Raw genomic sequence first — 26,584 nt, 5'->3', positions numbered from 1 at the left:
ATATAGTGATTGCCACTAACACCTGCTGTTCAGTTTATGGACTCCGTTTGTTCAACTACAAGACATCATCCCAAAGGCAGGCTGCTTAGGAGTTTGTTAGTTTAAATCTGTTTTTTATGTCTCCAACACAAGTATTGTATCACTTGCATTTTTCCTCCACTACTAAAAAAAAATCCATGAGTCATTTCAACACCAGAAATGGTATAAATTCAGCACAGGAAATAATGCTCTCCATAGCTCCTGCACATTTATTAGGTGTCCTTCTTTTCATTAGTTTGAATAACTTGCCAAATAATAATAATAAAAATGTTCTGTTTTCTCTTTTTAACTTGTAAAGAAATGCAACTCTGGGAAAGTACAGTCTCTCTTTCTCCTTCACCCACCAGTAACACAGAGCCTCCTAGTCTTTTGGAGGAGATATTTGAACGGTTGACACAGACCACTACACATAAAGCAGCAAATTTGCTGTGCATGATGTGAATAATTACTGCATTATAGTTTTGGTTTTTAGGGCAACTGTTGACTTAAGCAAAATAAGCCTGCAGTCCAGCTGCAGATCCAAGTTTTCATAAGTTTTCTTGTGTTTCTCCCTCCAGTGCTGTCTCCCTTAACAGTGACCCTTTTCAGACTTTTCAAGGTACAAAACCTTTACCAAATCCTCAAGCTCAGTCCTGCATGCTCTGCTTTCACACATTTGGCTGATTTGAGCTTCTCCCTCGCTAAATATTTTCCACTGGCCTGAAAACAAAAATACAAAGGAGACAGATACTGACTTAGAAAAGGGCATTTGGAACTTTGAAGACATTTACAAGCAGTTTCCAGACCAACTGATTCACAATGGTCAAAGAGAGAATGTCCAGTCCTCCCATGGAAAATATTCAAAGTATCTTACAAAGATGTAACATATTCCATGCAAAATAACTTTGTTAAAAATAATAAACAAGGACCAGAATATTATTCCTTTCTTGAATTAAGTAGTACTGCAAGTTGACTCTATTTAGTCAACCCTTGATGACGTTGGATACTCTACTTTATGACAGAGCGATGTGAAAATTTAACTCTGATGGTAAACCAAAGTATTTAAAAGTTAGGAAGCAACAAGTCTAACTGTTTCATGTACTGTGAACTCTGCCTACCTGTGTGTAATACAAACTGTGTTTGCTGGATATTAATATTTCTATACATTTTTGATAATGTTAATAGAAATGCCTGCTGTCCTGGTAACTAGAATACTATATTAGAGATAACAATTACAAGCTTACGGAAGGCTGACAGCAAAAAATTAGGAAATTTTTAATATGAAAAGGTGTCTACTTCTCACTAAGCCTGTATTATCAAGAATATAATATTCCTGAGGAAAATATTTCCTTGCCTAAGACACCTTGGAAAAAATGGCAACTTGTGATGCAAAAGAACGGGGAACTAAAAAATGTCTATATCTTAATTCAACTATCAAACTATCCCAAACTAGATGAAATACAAAAAAGAAATTGAATCAAGAGGGATAAAAGAATTACATGTCCTTTCAAAAGACAGATTTTAATAATGAAGATGTCGTGAAGAACATAGGAAAGGCTTCTTTCAAATATAACATATAAATATGTAGGAGAACTCCCTTAATCACCTCTTAATTTTTTCCCTTCTAAATGACTTTCTAAAAAATTGGGGTAACTTGGCATGTTACTTAAATAAATCCTAAGTTGTGATGCTGTGCTGACCTCAGTCACATTTCAGACTTACAGCAGTATGGGCAGAAAACAGTCTATCTTGGATTTTATCAAAATACAGGAGACTAAGACAGCATGGACATGAACTACTGTTATATGTATCTATATTTTAAATTGCTATATTTTGATGATTTAGATCTAAACTTATAAAATATTGGAGCCACGTAAGGGAGGAAAAATTAGTACATCTGTTTGACTGTGTTGAGTAAAAGAATTCAAGGCTATGATTATATGGAGAATAAAAACCTGAAGAGGTCAGAATTTTACTTACTAGGGGTTGTCCTTGTTATCTGCTTGAAGTAAGGAAGTTCTTCAAATTCTTTCTTGGACACTTTTTCAACATAGAAGTGACGCAGAATCCCTTCAGCAAAGAAATGAGAAGTGCATGTTACTGGAAATGTGCCTGTTGCTCTAAACCTGGGTTACTGTCCTGCCTTTATGTAGAATTACTGCCATGTTGAATCACCTTGTGAAACAATCCTTACTAATTATGTGGATTTTCAGCCTATTCCTTTTTATTCTGTTTGCCACCCCCCTGGTTTTTTGCTACTCTCCTGTAAATCCTGTGGACTTACAATTGTGGAAAGTTCATGAGGGGTGTGAGAATTAGCCAATTCTTTTCCAACATAGCTGAACCCTTCTGTAGTAGGAGTAAATGTCAGATTACAACAGAAGCCAAAATTCCAGTGTCTTGGAGAAAACCAGTATCATTTTGCAGTCAGATACCATTTTGCCTCTTGTAAGCTAGCAGGCAACATCACTGTCAAAGCATCACAAGGCTTTGTGGTTTATTAACCGTCTGATCCTCTGTGACTTCTTTTCTGCTCACACTTTGGGCTTGACTTTGGGCTTGGCTCTGCGCTTTAAAGTGTATCGTTTCCATGGAAAGGGCTGCACTATATCAGGGTTTCCTATAAGGATCACATGCTTTTTGCTTAAAGTAGATTAAGTAGATAGGATTTTTAGGAGGCTGAAGATAATTTTTATTATCCTAAAAGCTTCCGATTTGCAGAAGTGCTTGGGCTTCTGAATACTCTTCTATTTTTTTCTAATTTTACCTGTTAGTCTAGTAAAAGATATTGTTTCCATCCCTAACACATTTTTTGCCCACATTCTAGACCATCATGGGTGTAGCATCACAGGCAGAGAGGGCAGATGGATTTCAATGGAAAGCTTTTTGATCTATCTTCAATAAGAACCTCCAGGCACTTGTTTCAAACCCTCCTACCCATTTCTCTGCAATAAATTACACAGGGTATTACTCATGACCTGTTTGTCATTGTGCTTTTGCTCACAATGAAGGGTAGGAGTTTGCAGAACTAGAGCTATGTGTGTTATTAATGGTTTTTGTACACCAAAACTTGAGTATGTTGGAAGTGGCTGTAATAGTGTTATCCTAAATAGCCAGAAGAACAGCAGTCTCAAGGTGCTTGGATATGTAAATTGTCCTGGGATTTGAATGGAAGATGATACCTGTTTAAAGAAAGGACTTGCTCAACTCACCTTTTTTAATTGTCCACACATGTATTTCTATTTGAGGTGGCTTTTCAGTCTCTACTGCAATTTTTCTGATGGTTTCTCCTTCCTCGGTGAAAACGGATTCATAGACAGGAAAAGTCTCTTTCCCACAGAAGTAATCTTTGTTATCAAAGGTCTGACTTGGCACTTCTTCTGTTTAAAAAAAGCCCCAAACACATACTACAGCTGTAATCAAGTCCTCCAGAACTTACTTGGTGCCAATAGCCAAGCAGGTTTAGTTTAAAAGTAGAATTTTCACTTGTATGGCCACTCAAATCCACCTCCAGCTAACTCCAGACATTTAGTAGTGTTCTATTCTGCTAGGTTCTGATGGCCTGTCTATGGTGCCAAGACAGTATTTCTATTTATAATCCAGTTTCATAAGGAAATGAGCTGTGTAAAACCATGTGGTCTGTGAGAGTCCTTCAATTTTTGAACCTGTTGTCTACTTTTCAAGCATATTTGTAATAATGGTAGTAATCACAGAGAGAATAAAATAACTACATGAAAATTGGTGGTTGGACAGAGTGAAGAGACACAAATTAATACTTACAATAATGTAAGAGACATGATGCAACTCAGAAACTCGGACAACTGTTTGTGGAAAAACCTAATAATTAATACATTTCCACACATACGAGACAGACCGTAGGAAGAGGTTCAGCTTTCTTAAAAATTGCCACATAGAATCTCAAAGAAAAAGACAGGAACTTTCTTTTTGCTATTAAATTTTCTATTGAAGCCTGTTAGCTAGGTTTTGCTGACTGTTCTCGTCTCAAATGAGCCCAATAAAAGCTGTGGATCTCTGATTGACAAGTACCCAAAAGGATCTACATACACACCTCCTGCCTGCCTGCTGCCACTGCATCGTGCTCTTTCCCAGGAAGCAAGGCTAGCAAGAGACAGTGGGAAGTGTGCATTCTGTGAAGGATTTCTATATATGACTAAACAACTCATTTCCTCAGAGCATTTCTGCCCAGTGCAACACCAAACAAACATAGAAATGAGCTGTACAGATTAGAAAAGAAGTTTAAAGGCACAGAAGGCAACTGGACGCTCCTTTACCCTTTGTATCATATGCAAGATGGCCAGTCATTTGGCAGACCATCAGATTCATATTAGCAGATTTTTCACTACTTGTAGGCATTGATTTTAATAAGTAATGTCTACATAAGTTTAATCATTAGTGCAGCACAGACACAATGCTAAATTTGTAATAAGTTAGTATTTACTTTAAGGATTCAGTTACATATCTGACACCAATCAATTTATAATCAGGGGGTTTGAACCCTTCTGGTACATTTTTAAAAGCAGAAATGGTATTATCTCCATGCAAATTTCACAAGCTAGAAAATGATTTGAAGCTCCTGTGGGCACTGCAGTAACAGAAGGATAGGAGAGTCTTTTGACAGTAATGAACTTTCTGTGTACTTTTCTGTAATGTTCTCTTTGGGAATGAGCGTCAGTAAGTCATGCTAACAGTAGAGAGAAAGGCAGTGACTGATCAGAACATACATGCCCCCGGCAGCGAGCCCCCCATTTGGGGACAGCAGTGACCAGCAGGGCTGGCCAGGCAGCTCTGCCTGTCTCACGTTGAGACCTCTGCACACACATTAGAACAACGGGCACAGCTATTGCTATTTTCAGCAGATCTTATTGTGACCAGAAAGCTTGAGCCAAGTCCCTTAACATGCACAGCAAAAAGGTGGTCTGTGATCAACTTTGTTTTACCTGGACAGACTTTACAGCATTTTCCTTCTACTTTCTGAGGGTATTTGCAGGGATATTGTTCTGGACAATGAATTTTCTTACATTCTTGTTTGGTGATGTTGCAGGTGCACAACACGCACTCTACAATTCCAAAGGCCCGGAGATTAGGATGCCAAGATTCACCATGTGAGTATGTTTTGCCATTTGAAACACAAACTACAAAAGAAGAGAAAAGGAAGAAAAAGTACAACTGGAAAAGGTATGTTCACTGGCTACCTCTCTATGAATATTCGATTCATGCACATTTGTTTAAAGCAGTGTCTCTATACATAATTCATTAGTGTCTCTGGCCCATTTCTCTGCTTGTTAACTTTAACTTGGAGTTTCACTACTTAAAATGAGTCTGAGCCTGTGATCACCCTTTTCTAAGCAGTTTTGCCTTGATTCCAACTCTGGTGTACATCACTATTTTGAGGAGAATGGTGAAGGTAGCTGAGTCAAGTATTTGACTAGCTCCTCTCCAGTGCATGTATTTCAGTTGGGCATCATTAACCAGCTTATAAAACTCACTCCTCCTTCCTCTCCTAATCTCAGTCCACACACAGGACGCAGCCTGATACATTGGCTCTGGCTTCAAGAATTGAATCTGCAGATGACAGGGTGATGACATTTGCTACTGAGTCATCTGCACAACTTTTATTACTGTTAGCTGAACACAGCTTTTGCAGTGAGAGCCATGCTACGGGCAAGATGGATTAGTGCCACCTGGGCCTTTTATTGCTTTTGCATGAGAGTTCCTGCTACACAACACACAGAACAAAGCAAGGGAATGTTGCAAAATTAAGTTTAATGTCCTTTGTGGAAATACATATGTCTATAGGTATATAAAGACATTTGGCTTTTGGAATCACAAGAAAATATTAACATGAATGGATGCATATGGGACTGAAATTTCATTCCAATAGCATCTAAGCACCTCAGAATATTTATTCATCAGTGCCCTTGGGAGACAGAGAAATACAGCTGACACAAGGAGAGTGGAAAAATCCATGCCTGGTGGAAGCCTGTTTGGGTCACCCAGCAGTTAATGGGAATTATATCGCTTCACACCATGTTTGCATTTGTCCTATAAACCTTACTTCTTTCTTTTTAAATATTTTATAAACACAAAGAAAAATGCAAACTAATCCTAACAAGGTGAAAGAAAGGGCACTGCCTGATTTCTAAAAGGAACTAAAATGAAGCTGGGCTATGTTGTAAATATTTCCAATTCTTCTAATATGCCATCATTTTTATTAATGCTTTTATTTGTAAAATGTGTTCCTATTTTGCCTGTAACTTTCAAAAGCAATTTAATTTTTATCTGTAATCTCAAATTTACATCTAACTGGTAACAGATGTGACCAACTGGCTTATACTTTACTGAGTTACTAAGATTTATGGGGAGTGTTTTTTGCAATGTATTGTCTTTCATGGGGTTATGCTATCATTTGGTTTATAATTTACTACTTTTTAACTCTTTCTTAAGACGTTTTTATTTTAGAGGTAGGAAATAGTTTTGTTTCTCAAATAAAAGCAAATAAAGTGTTATCTGTCTACAAAGAAAAAACTATAAATGAGAAAACTGTAAGTACTGAGCTGCTCAGCAGGTTTCTTACATGCTTAAATACTGTATTATTAGTTACATTTATGCTTATATGGATTTTTTTCCCCAGCTAGAGTTCTCCAAATCCTTTATAGACATAAATATTTCATGATTTCTCCCTGACAGGGGAAGTGATAATACATGACATGGTGTAGATAAATATTCTCTCTGTTTTAAGGTTTTTTTTTAGTACAGAACAGTTAAATAATTACTCTGAGGTAGCAGATAAAGCCTCCAGTAGAAGCCAAAATATGGCAAATAACTTCTAGTTCCCTGATGCCCTGTTTTTAGTGCTCTTCATGTTTAGAATGATAAATCTGTATCCATGCAACTGCACAGTATTTGCATGTCAGGAGAGTTGTTGTGTCTTATTTTTTAACTTGTTGAAATGCGTCTCGAGGGGCATGTGCATTAATTAATAAAACACTTGTTAATTGCACAAGAACAAAAGAAAATACATGGTCAGCATTCCTGTTTCCATCATGGGGATCTCTCAGACACTCTCCAGGCAGCGAGTGTCTGAAGTTGTGGCAGTTACTATATACTGCATCCAGAAATATGCTATTCGTCTGTATGCTCTTTATTTGCTGAAACAAATCGGTTAGAAATTGCTTTGATGATGTCTTCATGTGTGAATTACATGTCAAAGATATTGCACTGCATGGAGATTCCTGCGCCTAGATTCAGCATAAAACACTGGCATGATCTGAATGTTTTTTCATGCTTGTTCAGGTGGATAATAAAGATCCTATGGCCAACATTCCTTCTGTTAGTTAATACCTTAAAAGATTAGTTGGCCCTAATACAAGGGCTTTTAACTCTTTGTGGGTAGTTTCTAAGTGCACACTGACTGTTATTTGTGGATAGATGCTCTTCTGAACATGCATTTTTACAGCTATTTCTTTTATGGCTTCTTAGGCCTGTTCCTGCAGACCTCTGTTCACTGAGGTACACTCACTGTGGGAATTGAACATCCCACCATTTTTATTGTACAAAACATGCTGTCCCACTAACTGGAAAATCGATATTTTCCCTCTATTTTTGTCCTTCCTGTAATGCAGCAGGAATATGGCTTAGTCATATTTGGATAACGTTTGCGTTGGCTTGGCTCAAAGTTCTGCTGTCCCCATAATGTAATATGTCTTATATATTATATTATATTATATTATATTATATTATATTATATTATATTATATTATATTATATTATATTATCAGAAGGCCCTAAAGGATACTTAGAGTGAGATTCATTACCTTGGTTAACTTTGCGTCTTTACAGCTCAGGCATCCAGTACAGGCTAATTGCCTACTCTGCCTCTAGGAGTAGTCATGGAGGAGGAAAAGCACCCCTTGAACCCCACTGTCTCAGACAACTAGTTTAAGGTGGGGGAAGTCATGATACTGTCTTTATTGAGAATAATTTGCTAAGCCTTGGAGGCAGAAAAACTCTTGACACTATGGCAAAGCTTATGGTCTGAGATTTGTAAGGCAGTTTATACATATGCTGTTTACAGCTTGTAACATCGCAAAATTTTTTTTGTGTAAAGTGTAAAGAAAATAACCACAAACAAGTGACTGGACAAGTCACTGTGTGAGCAAGTTAGCAAATCTAAAAGCATCAGGGTGTCCTTTATGGCACAAAGCACTCCCTGGTAACCACTGCATGCGTTCTCAGAATCACATAGCACAATCCTACAAAGTAATTCAGAGAGCAACATGATAGTGTGGTGCCTTTGCAGAGTGAAATGCACTGTTGCATGTGTATGCCCAACTGATCTCAGTCAAGAGCTAATTTCATATCTTTAATAGCTCATTGCTTTTTTTGCCTCCCTGATTTGCTTTGGGTCTCTTGATACCAGTGTGAATTTCCAAGATTCTGCTGCATATTTTGAGAAGTCTTTTTGAGCCATAGGTGATTGATCCCTGACCCAGAATAATACTATAAGAAGTACTTGTCTTTACCTCGTCCGTGCTTATGCTTGTTGTTGATGACAATTTGTACTATTGTTCCTGAAGCTTGCTGGGGATCCGGTAGGACTCCACGGTTACTCCTGGCATTGGGAAATCGTGGAATGTTGACTACCTGCCTCGCAGAGCTGGGTGACAGGTCGTAGTGGGAGCGATGGTATGAGTGTCTCTGGAGACAGAAAGAGAGCAGGAAAGTAAATGTCTCATTCCAATGAACATGGGAAAAGGGGCTGTACTAGAAGCTTAACCACAGGTAGAGCGTTGCCACTATCATCAAACATCATTAAATGTAATGAATGGCACCATGCTAAATAAAGGCCATTCAGGTTTTTCAGATAGTTAACATGGTAACGAAGTCATTTACCCATACGCAGTTGTAACTTATCAGACCTGTGTATGTCAGTGTAGGTGTATTTATCTACGTTGGTCATCTGAAGTCCCTAATCAAGTCAATGGACAGAGAAGCAATTTTAGAACCTGACCTGTTGTGGATCTCTATATCATGAAGAGATGAATCACAACCCAGAAGTGCCTATTTTGCTCCATGTATCAAAAAGGGTGTTCACAGCTAGATATTTACTTTACTGATGTCTACTCTACTTTAAGATTAGATGAGAGGAATTGTAAGTCTGTCTAGTTTTCCTCATCAAAATTGCTTTCTACTGTTGCTCCAGTAGCAGAGCATGTCCAGAATCACTGTCCAGCTTCTTGTTTGCTTGCTGTTTTAAACTCTCATGCAAGGCTAGGGTTAGCCTTGCACAAACTGAGCAGAACCTTACTACAGGTCTCATTTTATTTGCAAAGGAAAGTAATAGTAGTGGTAGTAGTGTGCAGTGTGTTTTCTAGAGCAAAAACACTGGTTGTTTTCAGAGAATTATTTTCCAAAATACCCATGGGCATGAAGGAATAGTGTGTATTACAGCAGTTATTTTATAAGGCATGATTCTTCTCACTAATCCAAAGACCTGTTGATTCATGTATTTAGGTAGTGCACCTAATGCTTTCAAGCTCTTCATATTCTCTCCAAATGCTCCAAATAATCTATTGAGGAGCAATTTGTTAATGGGTACTCTTAGTCCCAGAGGTAGTGAAGCCCCTAAAGTAAATATATACATGTGTATATGTCAACTGGGAAGTAAGTGTTTGCAATTAGGATTTAAAAGTGATGCTTGCATAGCAAACAAAACACTGTAGAATTTTATTCTTATAGAGCATATACAACAAAGACCAAATCCAGAGCCCACAGGAGTTCATGGGAGTTTATAATTCAGCACTATTCATTAATTCAGGTTGAGTTTATAAAGGGGGTTGCAGAAGTGGAAGAAACCTATTTTGGGCTAGATTCAGAGAACCCAGGATAAAGCAGTAGATATTCAGACCTGTTAACATCCTTTTCTCTTTTTTCCCCTATGTACTGGCACGCACAGCAGAGCAGGAAAATATGTCTTTTAAGTGTAGGTCACACTTACGGCTTCTCTGTTGGCTGGCTGCCGGAAGATATCTCCATCAGAATGTTCCCATGATAATTCTCCATCTCCTGTACGTGAAGCAGAGCAATAAAAGTTAGGGGAGTAATTGTGCAACACCTGGGGAGATACTTAGTGGAAAAGTCTCATCCAGCTTTACAGCTAAATTTGGGGTGGAGGTTGCATCAGTGTGTAGAAGCATCAGTCTGTAGTCTTTTATTGTACTAGATCCTGTAGAGATCAAAAGAAAGATCCCTTCCCAAACATCATGCAAACTCAGGATGAAGATTTACTATCAGATTTACGTGGCTTAACAATATGCTGTGGGCAAGGTCATTTCCAGCGATCATTTGCTATGTGATCTCAGGCAAAGGTAAGGAGATGTGACTTAGCTTAGCCCGCAGAGAAAGGCTAAACTGTGTGACCTTCCATCTACTGTGAGTGGAGGGAACCCACAAGCACAGTCACTGTTGCTCAACTGACATGTAACTTGACTGAGAATTGAATCCTGAATTACATTTTTGTAGTCAGCTTTGAAGTATAGCCATTAATAAATAACATTGTATTATATATATCAAGAAAAAGCAAGCCCTATTTTGTCCTGCAAACTTCCTGTCCCTGGTTGTTTTTTCCCTCTTATTTATACTTCATTTAATAAAAAATGCTAAAATAATTTAATCAATTTCTACCCCCAGGTATTATTATAAACCAGGGAGGTGCTTTCATCTGTTTGTCAGAGGCAGAATGTTTCATAAACAGAAGTGATGGCCATGCTCAGTGCATGACTCGTTAGACTCAAAACAGCAACTCCCTTGGGAAGCCAGGCACACGCAATGAGTTATGGTGGGATGTATGAGAAGTTAGCCCACTAAGTCCGGACCTCATCTAAGTTCATAGGATCTTATATTTGCAGATAGAGAGTATGAAATGTTCAGCACTGCTTTTTTGAATCAGGCCAATAAAAGTACTACAGAATAAGGCTCATGGCACTAAGGACCCTCATAACAAAGACATTCTGACTTGTCTTTTAAAAGAGAAATGGTTTTGCTAGAACAGCTTGTGCATGTGATGCAGAAGTAACGAATGCTTTTGAGAATCAATGTGAGGGACTTGCAGAGCCAGGCTCTGGTTCCTCGCAGGCAAACACGTGATTCATGGAAAAGAAAGTTGGAAAGAAGAAACCCTTAGTTTCTATTCAGGAGTAGTGTCCAGCTGTTTTCTTTGGAAAGACAATTTCATAAATACATAACTAAGCATAAGCTATGGTGGAAATTATATCAGGGAAAAATCTGTTCAGGCTAGAGAGAGAATGTGGCTAAAAATGTATTTAGAGGTGTTCCTTGATAAGACAAGCCATGGAACTTGAACTGATACCTGATTCTAGGAAAACTTGTACAAGAACAGGAGAAATCATTTAACATGGAGGGGAGCCTGGACTTTATCCCAGCCTTGGAATTCAGATACAGGTACAGATAAAACTGCTTTGCTAGTGGCTCGAAGCCTAGCTCTGGATGTGCCAATTGCACTGGAATGCAGAGCAGCACCACCACAGGAGCCTTACGTTAATGGCACAGATCACAGGCTTGGGTCCTCGAAGCAGGATAGGTGCTGCAGCAGTAGTCATGTGCGATACTGGCTTGGGAGAGCCATGGTACCGATGCAGGTATGCCTCTAGTTCTGGAGTTAACTCATCCAGATTTAACTCAATTAGATCCATCATGGATCCACTAACTTAGTGCAAACTATGTATTAGCATTTTATCCTCTATGCAGTTTATGAGAACTTTCCCCTTAACTTAAGGGGAAGTTGGATCCTGACATAAATCAGCATCTGAACCACAGTGCTTGGAGCCTTCTCTAGTCAGTAGTAGAGGAATGAATAGGAAAATTAGCAAATTTTAATATATTATGTTAATATATTTGGCCATGCAGGGAGCAGAAACTGACTCACAGTTTCCTCCCCATGAGCTGTGCTAGATACTGATGCAAACATTTTGGTTAGGTTTGCATTTCATAAGAAACACAGAGGGGAGATGAAAAAACAGCTTATGCCATATTGAAAAGGACAAAGTTGATTACGAGACAAATTATCATTTTGACATTTTTAAATAAGAGTAATAGACAGTGGAATACATTAAAAAAAACTGCATCAGTGGAGCCACTAGGTTGTCTCTACTGTGTAATCGAATTTAATCTCACCTCTCATATGGAAATTCTAATGAATTTATTTCTCATTAGTGACTCTCCCTCTGGCTGAAGTGACTGATTTCTGGAGCATAAGGCTAGTCCACAGCATAGCTGTGTTTGGTACTTTGTACTTTGAAAGTCAGTTTGATTTTTGTAACTGGAAGAGGTTGGTTTCAAATACAGATCAAATCACTATCAGGAATAGATACCAGAAATCAGATGATTAGCAAGAATTTACTTTAATTAACTGTCAGTGTGTTACATTTAAAAGAGTATATCACTAAATTTCACCCTGGGAAGCTAGGACTATCACCTTGCCTGCTTGAGATCAGAAAACTTTCTAAGCAGTTTGCCTGGCAAAAAGTTTCAAGATTTGTAAAGATACTGTGAAGTAACATGGCAAAGCAGCAGAGAATGAGGAACAATCTCCATGCAAAGGAGTACCGTGTAGAGATCCTCATCCTTGTTCTGACTGAGCTGATGTATTTATGCAGCACACAGCATTGCCCTGCTGAGAGATTAGTTCAGGTCCTACATTGTGCCACGCTTAATTACCACAGCATCTCCACAGGTTAAGTGGCTTAGACAGCTTGCTGTGCTGACATGACTGCACAGCTTCTGCCCAGGAGCTTGTTCCTTCCTGTACTATCTCTGCATCATGCTGCATTATTAAGCATTGATGCACTCTGAAGTACTCTCTATTTGGCTCAGCCCCTTCACTGCTCAGAGCTTTTGGTCCAGCGTGTGTACTCGGTAAACTGCTTAGGACAGGGACTGTGGGACTATGCTAGTGTTTCACAACTCTAGCACTGTAGGCAAAATTATACAACTGACAATACAATACTTGTTATTTTTACCATGCAACAGTACTGAGTCCAAACAAGCAGAATCTCAAAAGGACACAGGTGCACAAAGGTGCAAGCAGGAAAGTTTTTCAAAGCAGCCTGGCATCACCAATATCAATAGAGTGGCACTTCTGAACACCACAGGCACCTTTAGGTGCTTATCTGCATCTTTGAGAATTGGCCATAGGTGCTCAGATACCCTAGAAGTGGTGATTCAAATGCCACAATACTAATAGTGAGATAAAATGCATTCAGAAATTCTCAGACATTTAGACAGGTATTTAGGCTTAGACATTCAGAAAAGCTGGGGAGGCCTCTAGAATCAAGTTCCCTCTGTGTACAAGAACTAAAATGCAATTACTAGTAAAATACTGAAGTCATCTGAGTATAGATTGACAACTAATTTAAACTGGAGTAATTGGCCTTACCCTCTGAATTGAAATTCTTGCATCTTGCATAACCTGTCAGATAGAAGCTTGTCTTTTATTGCAAAGCTTTTCTACTCAGAGCAACGGCAGCTATTTCAATATATCATTTGAAGCCTTGATTTACTTCATTATGGGAATGCAACTTTATCATCAGTGCATTCTTTCCTTGTTTCAAGTTGGCAAAACAAAGGTAGCAATGTTGCCCTGCTGGAATTAAAGGTTTAATTTCCCAGCCTGCATTGGATTGTAAGTACATGGGAAACTTGCAGATAGTGTCCTGAGTGACAGTGCTGGTGCACAGACCAGGCTCTGACAGGGGAAGCAGTAAATTCCGAGCTTGTCTTTCTGTGGTTGTACTCGAACTTACCTCTGCAAACTGGACAGCAGGACTCTGGAACAGAAACTGGGAAAGAGCAAGTTAATTTGGGACAAGTCTTCAACCCACAGTACACATTTCCTTCCTGCCAGTAAAACACAAGGAGAATTTAGAAGGAGTCATCAATTCGTCTGGTACTGTACATGCATTTTTTTGTGGACATACTTAAATCTAGTATGTATATTTACATACATGCCACTCTAGTATGCAAAAGCAGAATATTAGACCAATGAAAATTCTGAATAGCTTTTCTTTTAAATTTGTTGTCGCACAGAGGAAGGTCCCTTTAAAAAAATAGGGGGAAAAGGGAAGAGGTAAAAGTATGTGGGGAGAACTGCAATTATTGTAGGCTGAAAACGTACCTGACATTGTTGGCACTAAAATCACACAGTGTAAAATTCCGCCCCTTCCTCCTCTCCCTCTGTTGTGTCTGAGCATTGAACTGGAGGAATAGCTTAGCAGTAACTGAAAGTCATGGAGTCTGTTCAGTACTTGGCCTGTTAATTTTGTAGTTAACGTAGAATACGATGATTTGATCAGAGGAGGCCCAGAGTTGCCAATACTTGATACTGAAGAGCTGGGTGGATTGAGAGGGATGTTTTGGTTCAGACACTGGCTCTGAAGAGTCACTGGGTGACTGCTCAAATATACTGAATTTGAATTGGTGACATTTCTGTGTCCCAGTGCCAGTTTACAGAGCTGTCCACTCCTAGCCTGTGGGGCTCTACTTGTCAACTCAGTCCAAATTAATTCAGTTTCAGTCAGTGGCTTAGTGCTGTATTTTCCAGTCAGGCTGAAGTGAAATATTTGATATATGCCAAGTAGCAATATTTTACCTGCTGCCTCTGCACTGTAAGCTCACTTACAGCAGATGCTTGACAGGGTAAGCTTTGTCTGTTGTGTTTGAGTAAGAGGTAGCCTGGCATTTACCAGGTGCTGCAGACTGGCTCTGAGCACTCGCATGAGTTTCAGTATTAATTCTCAATTCCCAGCCTTTGCTATGTAACACTTATATTTCAGTGTAATGTCTTCTAGAAAGGAGAAATGAAGCACAGACAGAGCAGGTCTCTGTCAAATCATGTTACTTACTGAACAGCTGCATTGGGCACACTGGTTTGCTTGCCTGTTTTGGAAAAGCCCCTCTGCCACAAACATTTCGCCATGATGGTAGGTGGTGCCATTGTATTCACAGGATTTCCCGGTGATTTTGCTGCTTACTGAGAAAAGGGAGTCTTCTGGAAGCAATGGGAAAGGAAGACATCGTGCAAATGTTTTTGACAACTCGCAGTATCACAAATACAGGAGAGGAAAAGCTTCCCTTCTCTCTCATTTCTATTATAAAAGGACAAGTTTTGTCATGCTACAATGTATAAGTGATATTCTCATGACGCTATTTTGCTGAACTGTAATAATTTACACTTGGAGTTGACTGTCCCAGTTAATCTTAGGATACTGATGATCAATTGCAATACCAGCACTGATGGCCATGTCTCATGCTGCTGTGTTATCTCTTGGTCTGTCTGCTGAAGCATTTGGTATTGGGATAGGGAGGTGCAATTATGTGCCCACTTGTTATATTTTCATGCTTTTTCATGCTTTAACGTAGAAGGCATTAGGTTCTGTATACACACAGAACCCCACTATCAATAGCACTGCTCTAGCACGGTTTCCCCCTTCTTAATACTGGTATCGTTTTATTAATGATTTGTAGCGTTGTAGCCCATAAAAGACAGGTGCAGGTTAGAGGGTTGTGCCATAGCGCATACATGATGCCACCTTCCACAGGCACAAACATTCTGGTAGAGGAGCAGTGATACCGATGATGGAACTGTGTCAAGACAAAACTATGTATTATCCTAGTGTTTGTTCCTCGTGGCCTTCACAATTTACTGCTGCTGTTCTTTTCAAAATGGGCAAAATTTGTCAAAGGTAGACTACAAAAGCCACCCAAAACCTGATTTTTCTCTGACGTGCATTTTAATGTCAGATGTGCAAATGAGTGCATTTTGTTTTCAGAACTCAGTGCATGACAAAGTGCACAAGATGACAGTGTCAATTCACCCCTGAAACCTCTTGTTTCAACTCAAGATCATATCAAGTTCTGCACCACATGGGTTACAGCTATCCATACCTTACGTTAAAACATCCCCTAGATTGTTTATTCACAGTTGACAAACTGTGCAAAGGGATTATACTTTACCTTTGAAATCTAAGTCACTTGATACCTATTGGGCAGTGAATCTGGCACTATACATTTACATTCACATGAGTTTAGCATCTCAGCATGGGAAGAAGCATTTCAAATAAGAGCTCTATGGAAGTAACAGTGGAGTGTTTGTTCTCTGGAGCCCGAATCACTGCAAATTTCTAGGAATGCAGCTGAAATTTCATTCAGTGGGTTTGAGCTTTCATGTAAAAGAAACCTGACCTGAAAATTCAGGTTTTGCTGCAGCCCCTTTCATTATCTATCAGATAAATGTGGGGAGATTTTTTTGTGAAACTGTGCCACCACAGAATGCACATTTTTTAGCTGGGAGCTCAAGTGAAAGAATAGTTTTCTTCTGGTATGCGCTGGCATTAAACACTGACATTTAGAGTTTTCCATAAAAACATATATTTAATTATATTGGTCCATCAAACATTAATAATATTTTGAATGGTAAATGTCAAATCTGACTGTGGAACATACATGTACTACAGTATTTGAGAGTCCAGTGGGTCAGCAAAGAACATTCCGCAGGAGAAGAGCAGAAGTTAGCCATTTAGGGTTCCCTGCCTGACATTTCATTTCTTCAGGAGACAGACATGGTATTCGCACTTCCTCCTTTGAAGCACCAAATTATTTCTGTGCAATCTGTGCATTATTTCTGTGCAATCAAGAGTGTCTAATGATACCTTTCCAAAATCTTATAAATCGTACAGAGCTTTGATAACACCTATGCTTGGCATAGAGATGCAGTGCTTTTGGCACTTTCTGTATAGTTTGCTAGTAATACACATTCTGGAATGGCAAGATCTATGCGCTAATTAAGACACATCCTTTGAAAGTCATCAGCAAAAAATTCAAGTGACAAATTCAGCTACTGTCCCATTTGGCACAAATATTGGAAAACGGGGATAAAGAGACACTTCTCAGGACTGTGCCACCTCCTGAAACTTATGTCGCCATAGTTTCTTGGGCTTTTCAAGAGTCATCTCATGGAAAGCAGAAAGAGAGATTGCCAAACCCTTAGCTATCCGCTTGCCCCTTGGGCAACTGGAAGAGCAGCAGAACTGGAAAGAAATTAAAATGAAAGGAGAAATGAAAGGAGGATACAGATGGTTCTTGTATGGATATGAGGCCCTGTTCATGCAGCCCCTGCAGGCCATTGCTGTGCCCATGTGCGATGCCTGTCCAAAAGCAGCATTTGGCTTGTGGTCTGACATTTGCAAAGACCAATACTTCAATGACTCATTGTGACTCTTCAGAGTATTAGATGAAAAGAGTAAATTGTACTGCAGATTTACCTTGGTATATGCCACATTGCTCAGATCACTATGAAATCACCAAATGCCTTTAAACTGTGGCTTCTAAATAAGGGAAAGAGGATGGTGAAACTTTTATTGCTTGGAAAACGACAGTGGAGAGTTGGAGTAGGTAGTTGTTTTCATCTATATTCCTTCTAAGTTGATCATAGCAGTTGGGCCTATAACAGCTAAATCATAACATGCAGCCTGGAACACATGTACATCTGCCTGTCTTTGGAATATGGGATGAAATTCTATTGCTATTTTGAAGTCTTATTTGATGAAATAACTATAAGAAACGTCAGGTTTGATTACAGGGACTCAGACCATGGTTTAGGTCCTATGCTGCACATACCTGTGCGTATGATTATCTTTTAGCACATTAAGTGAATGGGCCTATCTGGTTGCATAAAGTAAGGTTTAGAAGAAGTTTTCGGATCAAGACCGTATTACTGTTATTGAAAAAAAAAATATACAGTCATATATTGAAGACAGCATATTGGAGAGTGCAACTGATCCTCTCCAAACACAGCATCTGTCTAAAACTGCAAGGAAGCTTTGTTTATATTGCATGTCTAAATATAACTTGTCCGGTGCAGTTTCTCTCTCTCTGTCTTTGCTAATGTGTGACTGACTTTCTACAACAAGGACTTGCCTTGGTTTCTTTTCTAGTGCTCTTTAAATCATGGCTAATTAGAGGAGTTCAGAATCCCTCGTGATATCATATTCTCTTGTAGAATGTGAAATTAGAATCACTGTGGATTGTTTTAATAAGTGCCAGGTTTGAACTTTGAAAAATCTTGGCATTAATATTGATACCAGCATGCATTATACTGTGCCTTAGTTCTGATATATTAGAATTAGATTAACTAACTGCAAATATACTGCATTGCTCAAAGCTTTATTTGTAAACCTTGCTTCCTAATCAGCATTGTTCCCAAAGCTTTATCTGGCATTTTAATGGTGCTGACTAACATTGCTTTAATTAGCTGCCTCTGTAAAGCACCAGGCAAACCATCTGTGTGAATCCTTTTAATTAACTGGGTTCAATCTGAGCTTTTCTTTTTGGCATTCATAGCATTTCAGTGGAAGCAATATAAAACATATAGGGTAAAGAAGTTATAGCATCAATTGAAAAGGAAGAATCTTTGTTTCTGTGGTTGGCATTTATTCTCTATGGGCTCAGACTTCAATACAGAAGTTGACAGGCTATGCTTACATTTGTCTGTGATTTTAGTGGGATCAAGATAAGACCATGAGTTAGCAATATGGGTAGACCATGAGTTAGCAATATGTTGGTATCACCAACATTAGCATTAGGTAATGGCAGGGGGCTAAGATGTGCAACCTAGGCTTCATGTGACTTGCTATGGCTTTGAACTTATCCTGTAAGTAGCTTTAAAGGTTGAACCTGGCTGATGAAATCTTTCAGGTTTTACAAACAGGCAACAGAATACAACTGTATCAAAAATTGATTAGCGTCAAAACAATTTTTTTTTAAAAAGCAACTGGAGACTATGGTGGCTATGCTTGAATTCTTATATCCAATCATTCTTCTCTTCCAAACATGGGATTCTGTCCAGCTTCTGTTGTCTACCTAGGCTGTTTTTCACCATACACACAAGGTAAATCCTGGCCTCAATGAAGCCAATACAAAGGTTTCCATCAGGATTCAGCCTAGGTGCTTGCTTGAATGCTGCTTTTTAAGATTATGTTTGAGATGGATGCTTGTACTAGGAGGAACTGTTGATCTATACAAACAAGATTTGTACCAATTCAGATCCGTTATATAGCCTGATATGAAAGTTGACTATGAACTAGAATTGCATGTAGGCATCGTTCAAGTATTCCATGACCTATAGTCTGTTTGACAGTGTGTGAGGAAACAGTATGGCAAAAAGTTTGCTATGAAGGGATGCTAACTTAGTGTGAAGTGCAGCAGTAAAGCTTTCCTGGTAGTCTCACAAACCACTTAGGTATGAATTTGATAAACCACAGACATTTTATGGAAATTTTCTGGTTCGGTGGAATTTACTTCAATCACAGATTTTTCATGGAAACCTGCCTGGGTTCCTGATGGTCTGCCCATGTCTTGAGGTTTCCAAGGGCCAAGGTTTGAGGGTAGCCACAGGATATACACAGAGCAGGGCTTCCTGGCTTCTGGTGACTTCCAGTCTTCTGGGAGGAACAGATACTGTGTCATGTGGATCACAGTCAGTTTTGGAAACACCATCTTTCAACTTTTTCTGTTTACAACTATTCCTTCCTGGATTGTTAAGAAAGCTTGGTCCTGAGATGCTTCACCCTTACTTGGATATGGAGCAGAAAAGCATCAGTTATCTGCAACTAATCCCTTGAATAGCTTAGACAAAATCCAGGGGCAGTTCCTGGTGTTTGAAACAGTGGTAACTTCTGTAAAAGCATTTATGTGCAGACAGTGAAAAGCAGTAACTGGCTATGAGCAAACTAGCCTTTTAGGAAATATTACTGTAGGGTGACTTACTTGAGGAAGAGCTTTAGGATCCAGGCCTTACTTCAGTCATTTAAGCTTTCGACTTGGATCCTTCTGGATAAAGTTAGGAGGTATAGGTACAATTGCCAACAAACAATTTTAGGACACTAACAAACTGGCAAAACCACCTCAGAATCAGTATAATTGTGGCATGACAATCAGTAAAGTATTTAATGTGACATTTGACCTACAAGAGAAGAAAATCAGTTGCTTTTGGGTGGTCTTCGCCATTGTATACAATGAGACCAAGCATCTTGGTTTTCTGAAAGTCACTGTGCTGAGTTTTACTGATCTGCAACCAGTAATAGGTTGAAGTGGTAACTGAGTGTACTCCCGAAATAGAGATTGTACAGATTAGACAAGGAAGGTGTGCAGGCAAAGTTCATGCTGCTGCACACCTCTCAGCAGGGTCTGTTAGGACCCTGCACAGCACCTCCGTAAGGGTCTGTGGGATTTTATTGCATGTCTATGAAATACGTTCTTGTACACTATTTTGGCCATTCTTGTTAGTACTTAACACTCTCACTATTGCTTATTTTAGTATCAGAACATCTGGCAAAGATCATTTTTTTAAAAATCCTACAGACTCTTGGCTTGCTGACTTAGAAACTATATCTAAACTGCAACATTCAGAATCACCTAGTGTCATTTACTGAAAAAGATGGGCTTTTAACATCAAACAGAAAGGCTAGGCACTCAGCCTGGCTTGGTTTTTGCAGTTTGTCTGTTTTCTTAACCACCCTTACAAAAACAATCAAGTGCTAAGCAATATGAAATTAATCATGAGGTCTAATGCCTTAAGAAACTTACCATACTGGGAACTGCTCTGCAGATAGTCTCTCTGGTCTTTTGTAAGTAGATAGATGACAGATTATGAATTTGAATCCAGAGAGGATTTTATGAAATGTGTTTTCTGAATCAACATGGAGCACAAGCATGTACAGACCAAGAGACCGAAGATTTGTTTTAGAACCCAATTCGCTAGACAATTGAATTCTGCTATAACTCTGGGGCAACTGGTTGCACTGACATTGCTCCTGCACATTCACTTGTGTTTCCAGTGAGTTTCATTGCAACAGGTACTTCAAAGCTCTCTAGGCTGTATCCTGGTGCAGGAAACTGTCTTTGGACACCAGCTAACTGGTCATCTCACATGCTGCTTCTGTACGGAGATCAGGTCACCCCAAGTTGTAACAACATCATGTGAGGCCATGTTACTTGCCTTGGCATTTAACACTTGCATAAGAATGGCAGGTTAACTATTCAGAAGCAACATATGAAGAACAATTATGAAGGTCAAAGTAAAACACAGTTCTTTGAAATGTGCAGAGCACCAGCATTTATAATGCCAGAGAGGAACATGACTGGAGTATGAGAGAACTTCTCCCTGTTCTGCTTATTGAAAATTTTATGAAACCTGAGTCAGCTTAGGTACATGCACTGTCCAACACAAGTGGGCAGCACTTTGATAACTTGACATCTGGTTTTGCAAAACTGTTTGCTTGGGTAGGAGTTGCACATACCCCTAAGGTCTCCTTGTTAAAAAAATATTGTTAATTCTCCTCCTTCGTGGAGTCCAGGTCTTTTCCCTACAAGCAAAATCATTCTCTAGGGTAACTTACACATAAGTAAGTAGAGAGATACAGGGATGATTCTTGATTATTGAGTCTTTTTACTGTTTTTTTCATAGCATTGTTAAAAGCTGACACAATGGGCTTCAGGTTCCACTGTGAAGTATTAATTCTAGGGAGCCCCAAAATACTAACTGAAGTAGTCTGGAATAACTGTAATGGGATAACTTATTCATGTGCAGAAAATTACATTTCTGGATACAAACCTGCAGGTGGACTTGCAATTTACAAAGTGGGTTGGAAAAAATCCAGGCAGCAATGTAGAATAAAATGCTAACTTGCACTAACTGCAGTTCATGCTAGGAGCTGGAAGCATAAAATGCAGGGAAGAGAGAGCTGCAGATAGATGTTGGAAGCTTCCTTTATGTTATGCACCTTGTTACCTCTCTAGCTTTCTTCAACTGCTCCCAGAATGCAGGTTGCAGTTGCGAAAGGCCAACTGCAATGTAAAAAATGCTGTTTTCCTCTGCCACTGAATTGTGTTTTTAACATGAAACAGGCTGTCACCCACAGGAGCGGCGCATCTGTCTTAGAATGGAATTCACTTTGTGTTTGTGTAAAGGACAAGACTTCCCCAAATTAGCTAGCCCGAGTACTATCATTCATAGCAGTAGCTCTATCCTGAGCCAGACACATGCAGAGTAGGAACTGTGCCTCCCGCTCCACGTTCCCACCTTGCATGTGGTGAACAGCATCTTTTGCACCACAGTATAGATTAGTCCATTTCTTTCAAATGAGTCCCAATGAAGCCAGGGAATGCCTTCTGGAAGGAAGTATTCCTCAGTCAATAACTCTGGAGACTAGGACTCTTAAGTAAACAAGGTCTAACATTTTAATTTCAATTTTGGGGCAGCAATATTGAAAATTAATTCAAAGCACATGAGCTGTGCTTTGCTTCAAAACGTTTCCCCTCAGTGGGTAATGCTTTTGCACCTCATGCAGCAGAAACTAAACTAAAAGGAAGGTCCTGACAAATGGTGTGCTTCACTCTCAACGGTGTATGCCAGTAACCCCCTGTGTCATTGGTACACAGGGAAAGCAACAGCTTTACATTAGTATCACATTGGATGGCAGCGGGTTTAGACTCTCCTTTGGAGTTGTGCATGTTTGCTGCTATTAACTCACATTACTTATCTACCTGTGTCACCAAGGGCATGTGTACGATACTTGAGAATCTGAAGCTCCTTTGCAGCTCCTACTGACTGCAAGGTACAGACTTTAATCTGGAATCTCACTGAAGCAGGCCCAGAGTGAGTGACTGCAATTTACTCTTATAGATATTTTTGACTGCACAGCCAGTTGGAATGTATTCGAATCCTCTGTCACCCTGACATACAGGAGATAGATACACAAAGTGAGTAAATCTAATCACTTTGCAGTTTGCTTTGAGAAGGAACCTGGGCTAAACTCCTCTCTGCAGCTTTAAAGTGGTATATGCCTCTTCCTGGTGGTGTAACAGCCATTTTGACAGCTCGATAAGCATGTATAGATGTGAGCAGTCGGGGAGCTGCTCTGATTAACAATATCTGAACTAGCCTCCTTTCACCTAAGGAATCAGAGCTCTGAAAAAGTAGTAATGAGTCCTTTGACCCCTGCTGCCTTGCTGTCTAAGTTCCAAGGGGTTCAGCCAAAGCTCTTCCCAGTCCTGGAAAAATCCAAGTGCTAGTAACATTCCAAGCAAAAGATAAAGAAGTCTGCCTCCAGGCAGAAATCCTCTATGTTAGGCTCTTCCCTCTACTACATATGAGCCAATGGAATATGGTTATTATATATAAGAAACAGCTATTCAGTACGAGACACGTATTTGGAATGGAGGAATAAATATGTGTTGATAATATGATCCTTATAAATTCAAAACAGAGCAGCCTAAGAAAGAGGTGAGGGAAGTGTCCTGCAGAAAGAGATTTTGCAGCTTGCTAGGAAAGTGACAGTCAGCAATATTTTGATCATAGTTATGTTGAATAAATCTGGAACAACTCTGTTGATTGAACTAATCCTGATGCTATGTGTTCAAACCAAACTGTATTTTTTAAATATTCTTTAAAAAAAGATCCTCATGTTTATATGGGAAAAAGATCACATAAATAATATTCTTCTGTGTTTATGCAGTGCACTTCATGCACAAATAGCAGTGCTTTTATATAACACAGAGCACTTGCCTGATTTCCTGCAGTTCCAGTGAAACTAAGGTACAGTGACAGCAGTAGGTTTGTTTGTACCAGAGATCCAATTAATGCTTATCTTCTGATCCATTTGTACCAGAAGGGCCAGTGCAAAGACGCATCTAGCTGGTAATCTGGATTGCCTCATTCTGCCACTGTGATCCACTTCCCCAAAAAGGCCTTCGGTGCAGGAGATGTTCTGTGATTGTATTTTGGCCTCCTTAGCATGAGTGTGCAGTGCTGGGGCTGCTTGGTGAGGGGGCCAAATGCAGAGGGGAGAAAGAAAACAGAGAAGAGAGGGAATCTCTGTATTATAGGCACCAAGGGACACTGTGGAGCACAAGTGTCATGGTGACCTGGGATAACGCATGCTCTGTTTTTTCCAGAAATTTCCCAAACTTTCCTCAGTATCTGTGGAGGCATACATTTGCCTCAGAAAGGCAGGAAACCTGTCGGCGCCATTGACTCAGTTACTACATATTCCTGACCTGCTCCTAGTGCAGCTTCAGGGCTGTGCAACTAAACTGAGCCCTGAGTGCCATCAGCATGTGGTGGGACAACCTGCTGTTGGCAAACTGGCTGTTGCAAGGTCAAAACCACCAGCTGCTGAAAGAGCAAATGTTTTTACCACTATCACATCAAGAAGAGGAAAACACAAATATTCTAGAGCTACTTCATCACCAGAACTAAATCCTGATTCATCACAGAATCACAGAATAGTCAGGGTTGGAAGGGACCTCTGGAGAACATCTAGTCCAACCCCCCAATCATCTCATGAGAATACAGGAACCTCAGATAGAGAAAACTTACCACACTGCTTCAGTGCAAGGTTATCTTCTAGGGATCACCCAGTATTATTTAAAATAACCTTTGTGGCTGGAGGTCCTTGGGGGATTATAGCACAGCATAAGAGAGCAAATGGATTTCTTTCCTATTAAAAATTCCTTTGCTTAATTTTTTCCCTTTACTTTTGTTTCCACTCTACATGAATGTGTCACCTCAAGGTCTGATTTGAAGTCCATTGAACTAAAGAGATTTGGAACCTGGCCCAAACACCTACTCTGTGTGGTACGGCGTAAAGGCAGTTTCCTCTTTCATCTTCTGTCTCATATTTCTACCATACTCCTTAACATTTCTAGAGAGGGGACTATATCACAGTCAATAACTGCATCTGTTTTCATAGAAGGCTGACTCCAAAAACTATCAAAGCTAATAGAAATCTGTTGATTGACTATAGTAGACTGTGGATCAACCCTCCGCATCTGCATTTAGCCTTTTCCCTCAGTCATGCATCACAGTCCAACTTATTATACATCTATGATTTAAAGAAACATAGATGATGTGTGAAGGTCTCTGAAAAAACAAGAACAGTGCAATGATGTTGTTTTTAAAGCAGTGACTCAAGCTGACAATAAATTTGGATTGAAAAGTTGTGCACTATCTGAAAACTGCAAACATAAGCTCTAAACAAAATCCATATGTGCCTCTCAGAGCTGCAGGTGTCAAAGATATTAAGCCACAAAATGCTTTACATATTAAAATAACTTCAAGGACCAGGTTAAGCTCTAAAAGCTCCAAGGTAATTCAGAGTTAATCGCAACAGCTAGTCTTTAATATGGTCAGACGGTAGAAAGTGTATGAAACTCATTGCTTGAAGGAACTAGTAGCACCTTATCTAGACAGTATGAATTTTCATACAGATTCAAGGCAAAGATGTAGTTCCAGTTTAAACATTCAAAAGGGTGTTGGTTGTTTTTTAGCTTTCTAGGGCTAAAGTCAAGCTCTTCACATTATTTTAATATATTTTTCTGCAGCTTAATTTCCTGTGTTTTCTTTTATAGTGGCATAAAATATTGCCCAGCAAAACTCCGAAGGAGTCATAAAACACTTTCTTGGTTGCTCCATTTTAATTCCTGCTGTAAGGTTGAGCTGTTATGTGAATGTACCAATCACTCTCCCAGCCAGGGAAACAAACTGAGTGACGCTCTGGTGCATTTTGAATCCTCTTTGAAGCATCTCTGAAGCTCTTGGAAGTTATCTTGGAAAAATTCTGAGCAGCCTATTCTATCATGTCAGTCCAAAGAATGGAAGTTCTAATTCTGTCATCCATGTGGGAAGATACGTATTTTTTCAGTGCATTTTGGATGCCAATTTACAGATAGATTGTTTGAATTTTTATGGTCAAAAGGCAGGATGGAAACAAGTGACAACCTCAATCTGGCTGTGATAGCAAACATTCCTTATGAAGCTAGTAACAAAGGCACATCACAAAACAAACAGAATTATCTGAGTGCATGTCAATAGGAAAAATTTAGACATCTCCCAAGAATGCCTATATCATTATGTTTCCAAACCAAATTTACTTCCAAATAAACAATTTATTTGAACTATCTGACAACTACGCATTGTTGGGGACTATACAGAAAACAGAACATCTCACTAATCTCTGAGGCTGTGTAATATTCTGTGTCTTTCATATTCCAGATATGAATACCCACCTTGTTTGTATATGTGGAGTAACCATAAACAAGCATGGCTCTGAAATTCTATGGTACCTCCACAGGAACCAAATGCGGACTGGAAAAATTTGAAATTTGCTCTTATCAATAGTTGGTAGTACTCCAGTTATTACTATCAGCTGCTGTGTATGTTGGCATACCTATTCTGCAGTCTCCTGTACTGTAACTGCCGAGAGCGTGGGTCACAGGTTATTTTTAATTTCTTTTTCATTATCTGAAAAGTGTAGAGGTGGGCAGTGAAGGCAGTGCAACAGCATGGATTAAAGGTCTCAAGAGATTCAGATGCTGAGGTAAAGTAACAAGGGAAGGCAGAGGTGAGCAATGAAAGGGAGCTGAGTATGCAGAATATATGCAGAATTTCTTCCATGAACTGAGGTTTATGTCT

General features: G+C 39.3%; 1 protein-coding gene across 1 annotated transcript in view; it reads right to left on the bottom strand.

Moving 5' to 3' along the window:
* Positions 1 to 479: 479 nt before the first annotated feature.
* The window catches only part of CHRDL1 (chordin like 1), a 43,957-nt gene continuing 17,852 nt past the window's right edge, over positions 480 to 26,584 (bottom strand). The window contains exons 5-12 of the mRNA XM_082488130.1: positions 14,958 to 15,103; positions 13,860 to 13,953; positions 10,037 to 10,104; positions 8,562 to 8,736; positions 4,977 to 5,171; positions 3,231 to 3,398; positions 1,999 to 2,088; positions 480 to 738 (exon numbers count right to left, since the gene is read on the bottom strand). Of these exons, the coding sequence (XP_082344256.1) occupies positions 608 to 738; positions 1,999 to 2,088; positions 3,231 to 3,398; positions 4,977 to 5,171; positions 8,562 to 8,736; positions 10,037 to 10,104; positions 13,860 to 13,953; positions 14,958 to 15,103 (1,067 nt within the window). The 3' untranslated portion in view covers positions 480 to 607. The remainder of the gene's footprint in view (positions 739 to 1,998; positions 2,089 to 3,230; positions 3,399 to 4,976; positions 5,172 to 8,561; positions 8,737 to 10,036; positions 10,105 to 13,859; positions 13,954 to 14,957; positions 15,104 to 26,584) is intronic.

Source organism: Vanellus vanellus (genome assembly GCF_965231255.1).
Source record: "Vanellus vanellus genome assembly, chromosome: 10".
Taxonomy (NCBI): domain Eukaryota; kingdom Metazoa; phylum Chordata; class Aves; order Charadriiformes; family Charadriidae; genus Vanellus; species Vanellus vanellus.
This window is presented reverse-complemented; position numbering and strand designations above follow the sequence as displayed.